The sequence below is a fragment of the Molothrus aeneus genome, chromosome Z, assembly GCF_037042795.1.
Source record: "Molothrus aeneus isolate 106 chromosome Z, BPBGC_Maene_1.0, whole genome shotgun sequence".
Lineage (NCBI taxonomy): Eukaryota > Metazoa > Chordata > Aves > Passeriformes > Icteridae > Molothrus > Molothrus aeneus.
Genome location: NC_089680.1, coordinates 56,876,973 through 56,888,478, shown reverse-complemented (window position 1 = coordinate 56,888,478; position 11,506 = coordinate 56,876,973). Strand labels below are relative to the sequence as shown.

Here is an 11,506-nt window from a genome sequence, read left to right as displayed (position 1 = left end):
CTAAATGTCATTGAAGAAGTTAGGCTTTTCAGAACCAGCTAGGATGCCATCTAAAAGAAGCAGACTTGCTTTCAGTCAAAGCTTTTGGGACCAAAAGTCTTGTTTGCTTGGGTTCCTTGGATGCTGCTTGGGTTGGTGCATTTTCTGAGTTGCCCTGGGATGCTTTGAGCACTGCCTTATGGGCTGGGAGGACATTTGCTGCTGCTTTATGAGTGAGGAGAACTTCCCAGGCTTTTCTTCCGCATCAGCTGTACAGAAGGTTGGCTTGCTGGGCACAAGAAAGCCACAGAGCAGCTGCTATTGTGAGGTCAAAGGAGCGGTGCCATGTCACAGTGCTGTCAGCACAGTGTTGTCCCCGTGCGCACAAGGCCTGGTCGTCCAGAGCAGCTCTTCTGCTCGCTCCCTGCAGGAGGATCCTCGTGCGCAAGGAGTTCTCAGCAGACGGCTTGCACCCCGAGAGGAGTCTTGGCTTTCCCTTGGGTGGCATTCGGCATGCAAACCCGCACAGTGCTGCCAAAATGATCGGGCAAGTCTGTGCCGCGGTTTGCACCGTCTTTTCCGTTGTCTATTCTGGCTACTACCTGACCCAGCTGACTCGTAAGTAAAGGTTTCTCCTGGGGCTGGCATCGCCCAGCTTTTGCTTCACTCTGCTCCTGATGCCGCACCAGTGACCGAGTTTATTTGGGAACAAAATGGCCATGAAGGTGCCTCTGCTTTGGTCAATGTCCCGCCAGCAGCATCAGCTAAAAAGCGGGAATCTGTAGAGGGTGGTGGGTGCAGAGTATTTGCCGTGCAACCTGCAGCGGTTGCCTTCCCTCCCCGAGAGAGTGTGTGGCAGCAGAGTCCGTCATTTCCTCAGCTTGCTGCTTCAAGCGAGACAAGCTGCAAATTGCAGACTCTGAGGGGAGATCCTCAGAAGTACTTCCACCAACTCAGTGGTTCTCTCCAGGAGCAAAGGAAAGCGCCTTTCCCTCCAAATTCTGCCCTTAGAGGCCTTGGCTGCGTGACTTGACCCTTTGATGGTGTGCCAAGACTGCGATTCCCTCGGCCATGCAGCACAAACTCCAATGCAGGGAGGGTTTGCTGCTGAGCCCAGCAGCTGTTCCTGGGCTGCTTCAGCAGGGAGCTGCCACAGGGAAGGGGCCCTTTGTGGAAGCTTTGCTGGGCTATCATCTTCAGCCAAGGGATGGGAATTAGGGCATGCAATTTAAAAGAATAGAGATCTAAAATGCAGGAAAGAGAAGAGGAAAATGCTGCTTGAGCTGTTGGGCACAAGAGATGCTCAAACTTTTGAAGAGCAGCAGGCATTTCCACCACCGTGTTTCTATTTCTCTCTTGGCAAAAGAGGCCCAAATGTAGACAGAGCCTACTATAGCGTCCTTGTTGTTCTCTTGCTGGCTGTGGGAAAGAGCTGTTGCTCCTGGAGTCATGTTGGGAAAGGGAAATGCTCTGTGTTGGGACTGCCTTGTGCTGTGGGAGTCGCCAGCACGGGCACTTTTCTAAGGGCCTCTGGTTCCTTTTGCCTTGCTCGCTGCAGGTCACCTGACACGCGGATGGAGACAAGCCTGTCCTTTGGTGAGTGGCGAAGGAAGCTGAGACGTTGCTGGCGTGTGAGAATTGTGCAGCAATTCTGCCAGCTTGGCCTGTTGCAGTCGAGTGTGGAGTGCCAGCGTGGGAGGCTGAAAGGAAGGCCAGCTGCCCGGTGGCATCAGCAGTAGCAAAGGGAGCCCTGGCTGTTTGCTGATTTTCCAGTGAAGAGCCTTTCAAGAGATGAAAGGCAAATGGGACAGCTCCAAGGCATCTTGCTGCTTCTAGGCAGCAGGGAAGTTCAAATGCACAGCAAGATGGAGTAGCAGCTCGTTCAGCCAACTTCCTCGGGTTTTCGTGACTCAGAGTCCCACTTGTATCAAAGTCTATGATTTCCCCTTCTTCTGGGTCCTTTCCCAGCTCAGTAGAAAGCAGCTCCTAAGGGATTGGCTTTTGCCCATCTCTCTCACTTCTGTCTGTCTGCAGGGCTCAACAGCAGGGTCAGCTGCTCCTCTGGCTGCCTCTGTCATTGAGGAAGAGGCTGAAGAGCAGCAAAAGAACATCAAGCCTCCAGCTGCTGTCCCTCCACAGCCTGAACTTGCAGAGCCAGTAAGTGGCAGCTGAGCTTGGCACCGCCTTTGGTGCAGGGCCAGGCTTCCCGTTTTGGAGCAGCCCTTGTTGCTCTTGGCTGAAAATTCTGACGGTCTGTCTTCCTGCCATGACATAGTGCTGCTTCAGGCAAGCCAGGGAGCCCCGGCCAATGGGTTCGGAAGTTTGACATTTAAGCTGGGATGCTGAGAGGGCCCGACAATGTCTCTTGGGATCAGACAGGAGGCAGCATTCAATGATTCTCAGTGTAGGAGTCAGCCCCTTGTCAGTGCAGGCTGCCCATGGTCAGCGGACAGAGCGGCCCAAAGACACAATTGACAGCCTTGCAGGATACCTGGGAGACACTGGGCCCTGGAAGGGACCTGCCCTCTCCTAATGGACTCATTGGCTTCAGGCTGTGCTTCGCTTCCAGCCGGTCAGAGCAGAGTTTGGAGAGGAGAATCCTCGGCAGCCCTGCATTGTAAAGGGCGAGTGGGTCTGGGCAGGGCTGGAAGGCGGCTCCAAAGGGCCGCTCCCTAAAGGCTGCCATAGAGAGGGGAAATCCGTGAAACAGATCAGAGAAGGGACACACTGCGGGCTTCTGAGCAGACCGTTGCATGCCAGCTCCGGGCTGATTTCATTGCCCAGGGAAAGACAGGAGGAGGAAAGCAACAAGGCTCTGGGGCCCTGCTCTGATCTCTTTCTGGATCTTGGCAGCCCCAGCAATACCTTGTTGCCAGTGTCTTGCAGAAAAGCTGAAAACATGGAGCATGGAGGTGGCTGTGAGGGGCTGGATCCAAGTAGCCTTTGGGCTTTTCCCAAAGTTGCCTTTGAGAAGGGGACGTGGGAAACAGCCTAGCTGGAGAGGCCTGGCGGTGGCTGACAGCACCTTCCCAAGGCCTTGCTTTTGCCGTGCGCTCCGCGGGGCATGTGTGCCAGCCACCCTTCTGACGGGCAATCCTTTCTTGTCCCAGCTCAAGACGGGCTCTGCAATTCAACCTGGTGCCGCTGGACCAGCATGGCCTGCAGCAGCCAGCTCGCCCCCCGCTGCTGGCACTTCCTGCAGCAGCGCAGCCCAGCAGCCCGAGATGAGGGAGGAGCAGGGCCTGAAGACACTGAGTACGTCCGGTGCATTTCTTGTCTGCCAGAGCAGTGTGTTGTGTGCGTGTCTGGGTGTAGTCTGCGCCAGAAGTTGCCCCTCGGTCTCAGAGGCACTTAGGCCTCTCTGGAGAAGCTGTTGTTGTGCTCTGAGGCAGCGCGGCAGCGCTCAGGGAGTCCCTGCTGCCTGTGAGGGCAGCTGGGCCTGGCTTGGCTGTGCCTGGGCTGCCTTCTGGGCCAAAGACAAAAGCCGAGCTTGTTTCTGCTTGAGCAGAAGGCTGGCACCTAGCAAGTGACTAGGCCCCAGGGAGCTCTCTGGCCCCAGCTGTTTTCTGGCTCTCCTTGTTACTCCTCCTCCGGCTCAGACACTTTGTGCCCCTGGCAGTGGACCTGCCAGTGATGGTGGGTGTGACTGCAGAGGCTGCAAAGGCCCTTGGTTACCTCTTAGGGCCCCCTTCTTAAGGGCTCATCATTTTGGCTTATCACATGGGATGCTGCGCTTGAAAGAAATAAAGGCCTTCTTGGAAAGGCCACCTGATGAAAGGTCGAGAAGATGGCCCTCCCACGTGTTGGTCTCAGCCGCTGGAGGCCAAAGGACCGCAAAGGGCCCAGAGCTGCCGGCAGTGGGGCTGTCTTTTGGACGCTCTGGGGAGTGGCGTCTCTGTGTGCGAGTGAGCGCCCTGCACTGCTTCTGTCTTTCAGGGAGCATCGCGAGTCTGGGCCAGCCAATGAGCAAATACACGGCATTTGAAGAACTCGGACGAGGGTAAGCGTGACATCGGCTCATTTTACAAAAGTGTGGGCCAGGTCTTTGGCCAGTGCAATATCAAGCGTGAAGTCAGGCAAGCTCCAATCATGGTCAGGCTCTGGCTTGACCTCCTGTCGCCTGCCTGGACTGCTTGGTCAGAGCAATCCAAAGGCCTCATCAAAGACAGGTTGATGCTGGCAGTGTCTTGCTTGCAGCAACGAGGAGCAGGAGCTGGGAAACCCCCTGCCCTGCAGCTTTCTGGCCTGAAAGAGCACCTTGCCATTCAAGAAATGTCAGATTCTCAAGGACAGTCTTCTGACTCTAATTGTTCTCACTTTTTTGACACACACATGCATGCACACCCGCACAAGGAGAGAGTTCCCCCTTAGGTTTGGAAATTACCTGGCTGGGTGTGGGCCTTGGAGATTTCCAGCGGCCCTTGGTCTTCATGCTGGACCTTAGTGTTCCCTTGGACAGCCTGCCCCGCATGGCAGAGGGCTCACGGGCTGACGTGCTGCTGGCCGGAGAGACGCCGCAGCCAGGCATTTTCTAAGGAAGGCGTCCAGGCAGCCTGGGGAGATCTGCTGCCTGGGCTTGCTTTCACTGCCAAGGGATAAAGGGCTCTTTCTGCTGCTTTGACTTTCTAGGGGGTTTGGAGCTGTTTATAAAGCCCTTGACACCAGCAGCGGACAACAGGTAAAGTGCCAACAGCCCCATGCCATTTTGCAGCTCTGGAGCGCTTTCCCCGCTGCTGTGAGCTCTGCCTGGAGGTTTGGATGGCTGCTCCATGTCTGCAGCAGAGGCTGTTCCTCTGAAGTGCAGTCTAGGCTCAGGGGGCAGAATGCATTTGGGATGGCCTTTGGTGCTTCTGCTAAGCTCTGCTGTCTAGTGACAAGGCACTTTGGCACAGCCCGCTGCCTCATTGCGCCAGCACTCGCTCCGTGCTCCTTGTGATCTCCAGCAGGGTGCGTCTTCTCAAGGTAACGGTCGCCAATGTCATTTCAGGTGGCAATCAAGATCATGTCACTCGAGGAGGAGATGTCCGAGGAGCTGGCTGCCAATGAAATCCTGGCCATGAGGGACAATAGGAATCCCAATATCGTTACCTACTTAGACAGGTTGGCGTATTCTCATGTCAATGTAGCTTTAGCTCGTGCAAGCCAGAAGAGGCGATGCCCTTTGGTCGCTGGCAGAGAACGGAGCTGGTGATGATTTCTCTGCTCGTCTCCAGAGCGTGGGAGGAGGTGGAGCTGGTGTTCAATAATCTCTTGTGGCACATGTAGCTTGGAGAGCAGTTGCAAAAACCTGGCTCAGGCCCTGGGGTGACTGAGGCTGTGCCCATTGCTGTCTCTCCATGCCGTGGTTTTCTTCTTTCAGCTACCTGGTGGATGCGGAGCTCTGGCTGGCCATGGAGTTCATGGACGGCGGCACCTTGTTTGATGTGCTCAGGGCAGTGTACCTGGAGGAAGGACAGATAGGCGCTGTCTGTCGGGAGGTGAGGGATCCTGCTTGTGCTTCCCCAGGCCTGCCCAGGATGCTGCTTGTCAGCTGGAGGTTAAGGAGAGCTGAGATTTCTTGCTCTCACCTTTCTTTTGCTGCTGCTGCTGCTGCTGTCACAACACACAGGAGAAGAAAGAGCATGGGAAGTGAACTGCCTGCTGGTGTCCCCGCACTCCTCAGGCTCTGTTCTTGCACTCTTCCATCCTGTCTGTCCTCTGGCGCTGGCGCTCGCTCTGTCGCTTGGTTTCACTTGCTTCCTCTTCTCAGCTTTGCCTGGGAATGTTTGCCTGGAGCCTGTCTGTCTGTCATACATTGCTTGCCACTGGAAGGCAGCATGCAGGTGGCAGAATTTCAAGCTGAGGGCAAAGAGCTGTCCTCAGCTTCAAAGGCTAGCATTGCAGCCCAGATGGCGAGGGATTCTGGAACAGCTCGAAGGTGCTGCTTCCTCCTCTGCTGCCACTAGGCTTCCCCAAAAATCTTTGCCGTGCCGCCTCCCAGCCAAAGGTGACGCGCTTCCTACCGAAGGCTGGTGGAGCTTCTGGGAGACCAGATGCCTTTGCTTGGAAATCTAGAAAAAACTTCCAAGAGTGTTGAAGCAGCAAGCTCTTCTTGGTGACAGCACCATGGTGCTGCACCCTCACTCACAATTCCCTGAGAAAGCCGTCAATCCCGTTGAGCTCTTTCCTTGCTGGTGGGATGAAATCAGATCCTGCACGTTAACTTTCCCTCCCTCCTTTTTCTCTCTCAGTGCCTGCAAGGACTGCATTTCCTTCATTCCCGCCAAGTCATCCATAGGGACATCAAAAGCAGCAATGTTCTTGTGGGCATGGATGGATCTGTCAAGTTGGGTGGGTATCCCTGCTGGGCTGCAGCATTTCCAGCATATGCCTTGCGCTCACATTTTGGTGACTGCCACTTGGGCAGAAGCGCCGCTTGGCCAGTGCGTGAATCGTCAGGGTGTTTTTGAAGTGACCAATGCCTTATTTGCCTGGCTCCAGCCACATGGAAGGAGAGCTCAGCTGCTTTTTCAGCTAGATTCAGCATGGCCTGGTCAGGCTTGGAGTGGGCAATGGTTTTGGCCCCTTTGCCAGTGGTAGCTGGCTTTGACAGGCTTTGTTTTTGTCCTCAGGTGACTTTGGTCTCTGTGCTCAGCTCAGCCCTGAGCGCAGCAAGCGCAGCTCCAGCGTCGGCACTCCCAGCTGGATGGCACCGGAGGTGGTGAGAGGAGAAGCCTACGGCCCCAAAGTGGACATCTGGTCCCTGGGGATCGTGGGGCTGGAAATGGTGGAAGGGGAAGCTCCTTACCAGCGGGAAGCCCGTCTCAGGGTAAGGTGCAGCTTAGCAAGAGGGCTCTGTGTGGAGAGAGCTCTGTGTGGCTAGCAGAGGAGCAGGTGGAGTGTCCTCTTGCATCCATGTGCTGTAGGTTTTTGAGCTGATAGAAAGGAACGGGCCCCCAAAACTGCAGCACCCCAGGCACCACTCGGCTCTCCTGCGTGACTTCCTCCGCTGCTGCCTGCAGGCAGACGAGGACAGGCGCTGGTCTGCCCAGGAACTCCTGCAGGTAAGAAAAAGCAAAGGGCCAAAAGCCCTGGGAGCTGAGGACACCTGCAGGGAGGGATGAGGAGGAGTGTGGGCCACGTGGCACAGACAGCTCCCAGCACAGGAAGGCGCAGGGGGACATGCTGCCCTTGGTGCTCTTTGTGTGTCTTCCTGGTAGCCAGGGAATCCTGCTTGAGCCCGTGAGGATGGGATCCTGGAAAGTAAGAGTTCCTTTCTTTGTTCTTTTTCCTCTGGGCAGCATCCCTTTGTGACCTCAGGCAATCCTGCCTCCAGCCTGGCTGCTCTGATCATCTCAGCCAAGCAAGTGCAGGAAGATGGGAGAGGAGACACCTGCGCCGGAGGAGGTCCTTGTGCCCCGCCAGCCGAGAGGAGGGAAAAGGGGATGTGTCATCTCTTGGCAGAGCTCCAGCCATCCCCCGAGTATTAAGAGGAGCTGTGCCGTAGATAGGAAACGTGATAGTTTTGATATTTGCTCAGTTTAGCTGTTAGGTTTGGTTAGGTTAGGTTTGGTTAGGTTCGGTTAGGTGTGTTGTTAGGTTCAATTTAAAGCTCTGTTGTTCTTCTTTCTCAAAAAGATGAAAGTTTAAAAAAATTAGGAAATATAGGGCTCAGCTTTTAAGGACTATAGAATGTGGATAGCTTAGATAATAGAGGATAATTGTTTAGCTTAGAATAGAGTGTTGTTAATTTAGGGAAGCTCTGAGGTATCTTTTAAGTAGAAATGAAAGAATTTTCATAATAAGAATTAAGCTGTGAGAGGAAAAGCTGGTCTGCAGCAGAGCTGGACCCTGCAGGCACTTCAAGCTGTCAGCCTGGACAGGCCACCTGCAGGACAGAATGATGAAGATGGAGAAGTAGTGAGGGGATACTTTGTTTCAGCCAGAGAGGCAATAAAAGTCAAAAATATCCAGAGTGTTGTAAGACTCCCTTCCTTGCCAGACTGTAGCTAAGTGGACAGTCCCTTTCAGAGGCCCAAAGAACATAGTGAGGTAGGCAGTTTTGCTTGCCTTAATTGGGAAAAGCAAGTTCAGGAAGACTGGAGAGGAGATGGCTGTGTCTGAGGAGGCCCTTTTGCCCCGCCAGCTGAGAGGAGGGAAAAGGGAATGTATCATCTTTAAGCAGAGCTTCAGCCATCCCTTGAGTTTTCTAAGGAGCTTTGCCATCGATAGGAAATGCGTAGCAGACATCTTTTCACTAAAAATCCTTTCTTTAGGATTTTTCCTTCTGAGAAGCTATGAGTCCTCAGAGACAGAATGTAAACAATGGTTATCTGCTGCTGTGGAATGCAACAGGTGCACCTGTGATTGGCCCATCTTGGATGTTTATAATTAATGGCCAATCGAGGACTGGGTTATCTCGGACAGAGTCTGAGAGAGCTGCGTTTGTTATCATTCCTTTCTTTTCTATTCTTAGCTTAGTTAGCTTCTGAGAAAATCTGTCCTCCTTTTTCTTTTTAGTATAGTGATAATGTAATATATATATCATAAAGTAATTAATCAAGCCTTCTGATCATGGAGTCAACATTCTCGTCTCTTCCCTCATCCAAGAAGCCCTGTGAACACGCTCACAGAAATGTAATGATTTGAGGTTTCCTTGGCGAGGCTTTTTTCAGTTAGGACTATAGAGCCTAGAAAGCTTCATTCCTGATGAATTGCTTAGATAAGAGAAGAGTATTGTTGATTTAGGGAAGCTCAGAATTATCCTTGAAGGAGAAATGAAAGAATTGTCCTAAGAAGAATGAAACTAGCAAAGAAGAAGCTGGGATGCAGCAGATGTCCTGTGAGCTGTCAGCCTTATCTGGCCACCTGGAGAACAGAATGATGGCAATGAAGATGGTGAAGTAACCAGAATGATTTATTAAAAGTACGGATATTGATCTAGTACCGATATCCAACTGTGTCAGACAAAGACTCTCTAACAGTTTAATGCTAGAAAGTGTATGTTTATTGCAACGCTGGGCAGCGTGCAGGACAACTCCCAAATACACACCGCAATTTACAGGTGATTACAGAGTCCTTTTATCTATACAAGTATAGAATACCCAAAATACAAATGCATAGTCATAACTTTGGTACATCCCATTCCCTGCTTCGTATGGTAATTAGTTAGTTCAATTAGTTCAAAAGCTATTAAGCATGCGCAGTTTGCTCCTTTAAATGGGTATGTGGTCCCTTTCATGGGGAGGGGTCCCAAAATGAGGAAGTAAATGAAGTCTTCCTCGTTCTGACCTTCCTACCTTTTCAATGCAAATATGACAAATGAACCCTTGGTAGAACTCCCATTCCCCGTCTTCAACTGATTTCCGAACAGAAGAGGCCTACAATTGTCTTGTGTTCCTAAAAGCTATTTATCAGTCTCTATAGTCTTCATTATAAACACAGCTAACCAAACGTTATGTTGACAAGCAATCAATTATTAGTTAACTTCTAACTCTTAACTTCATCAAGGCCTACCCATTTTTTCTAATTAACTCTAATAAAGCTTATCTCTAACTAAAACCTCAGCTCCTCCAAAATCCCTAAATTCCTTAAATTTCATGTCTCATTCCCCACTTCTTCTTTGGAATGAGTAAATTCTTTTACTCAATATGCAGATTCTTCTTCATCTGCCCAAGACATGTGCCTAGTGTCTCTCAAGACAAAACCATCTGCTTTTGGTAGTGAAATTAGGGCCGTCATCTGTCTTACTAACTTCCAATTCCAAACAAGTATTGCAATAGACAAAATTAAGCCTATAGTAACTAAAATAAGCAACACAATAATAGGATGAAATAAAGCATTAAGTATGCCGGTCGCTGTTGGTGACCATCCAAAAAGCACATCCCACCAATGATGAGACAAGGGTTCCTCAAATCATTTAAAAACTCCTTTGATGGTTTCTGTGTCATGGTCTATAGTGATTAAGGTCTTTTTCCCTGCATCTCTAATCCCTTTCAAAATTTCTCTCAGTTCTTCATGTTTCAACAACTGAGCAGCTAAAGTCAAATTCATTCCTACGGGCACAGGCACTATTTCTTGCACAGTAACTAAGCTGGCTTTTATATACTGGTGTGACACTGCAGGTGCCCACTAGGAGAAGTCACATCCTTCAATTTTGACAAATTTACAGACATATAAATTAAACTGAGTCTCATTCATGCTTAGATTGTCTATCATTACAGTGGGGCATGCTGTCCTTAGACAGACACAAACCTTGTCCTATATATACAAGCAAAGTTGTCTGATTCCTGAATGCATTTGAATGTGGCAAATGCTTTGCTCTGTGTCCAAACATGTGTCTCTATCACCTTCTAATGTCCCCTCACAGTTGTTTCCTCATAGAGCAGGGCTCTAGGTTGATGGTTTGCCACTTTCCTCTAATTTCTTGTGCCCATGTTCTATGTTCAGAAGGATACAACGCAGTCCCCTCCTGGTTTAATCTCAGGGGAACTGCTGGGTGAATTAAACTCACTGATGCATTATGTATTGTTAAAACAAAGGCTGTTACTTTACTAGTCACAGGGTTATAAGTGAAATTAACCAAAGTCCACCAAGCTTGTGGTTCCCTTTCCATATTGGATGCACTATCCCAAAAATTTTGGGGAGTTCAGTAGGGAATATTCCTTCTCTGCCTTCCCTGATGACTGCAGTGGCCACTGACTGCATCCACAGTTGTGCTTGAGTACACCCAAGACGTAGCAAAACGTTTTCACTGGCTGTGCCTAATGCATTAATTATTACCTCATGATCCTGTTCTTCAGTGTTCTCCCATTCTGGTAACACTTTGGATAACTTCCAATGGTTGTCACCTATTGCTAGTAGGGAGGATAGAAAAGGTTGCTGTAGTTTAACCAAGTCACTTCCCACTGTGGTTAATTTTTTCAGCAACACTTCTGAATCTATGGTATTTAGCACTCTCAGTCCAGTCTCTAGCAGCCCAGTGAGATCCCTTTTACTCTTAAAGTTAGAGGGCAATCATTTCTGAAGCCAAGTGGTCCAGTCCATGAAAGGATTTCTGAGAAATAGGCCACACTCTGGTCAGATGTCCGAAGCATTTACTTGTATTCCCATTCCTACTCACTTCAGAGACCATTCTGGATTAACCAGCAGTCTCTGAATTCCTGTTTTCTTAATAGCATACGGCCCAATTCTAGGAATCATAGGAACTGTAGGCTCCTCTTCTACTTCTGGAATAATTGGCTTTTGGGCCAATAACAGCTTTCTTTTGCATTGGTGGGGTAGTTCTGGTCTTGTTCTTAGGATATTCAGTACACACTTGAGTGATGTTAAAGTCAAGATCATACCTTCTTACTGCGCACCCCTCTATTTTTAGTCTAAACTCTGGACACTTACTCAAACATTTGTCACAGCATTCAGAGCTAATCCAAATGAGTTTCACAGGAGGATGGTAAGCCTCATGGAAGCCATCTTGCACAAATGCACAGTTACATCCCTAAACATTTCTCCCTTCTCATAAACGTGCATTCGTGACCTTTAGAATCTCATT

The 11,506-nt window shown here is 50.3% G+C and overlaps 1 protein-coding gene across 1 annotated transcript; it reads left to right on the top strand.

The window, feature by feature from the left end:
- The first annotated feature begins 518 nt into the window (after positions 1–518).
- On the top strand, positions 519–7,448 carry LOC136569396 (serine/threonine-protein kinase PAK 3-like). The gene is made up of 12 exons (XM_066569789.1): positions 519–597; positions 1,538–1,575; positions 2,014–2,136; positions 3,090–3,234; positions 3,916–3,979; positions 4,609–4,657; positions 4,967–5,079; positions 5,339–5,456; positions 6,210–6,309; positions 6,591–6,787; positions 6,885–7,022; positions 7,260–7,448. The coding sequence occupies exons 1-12, from the start codon at positions 519–521 to the stop codon at positions 7,446–7,448; spliced, it is 1,353 nt and encodes a 450-aa protein (XP_066425886.1).
- The last annotated feature ends 4,058 nt before the right edge of the window (positions 7,449–11,506 follow it).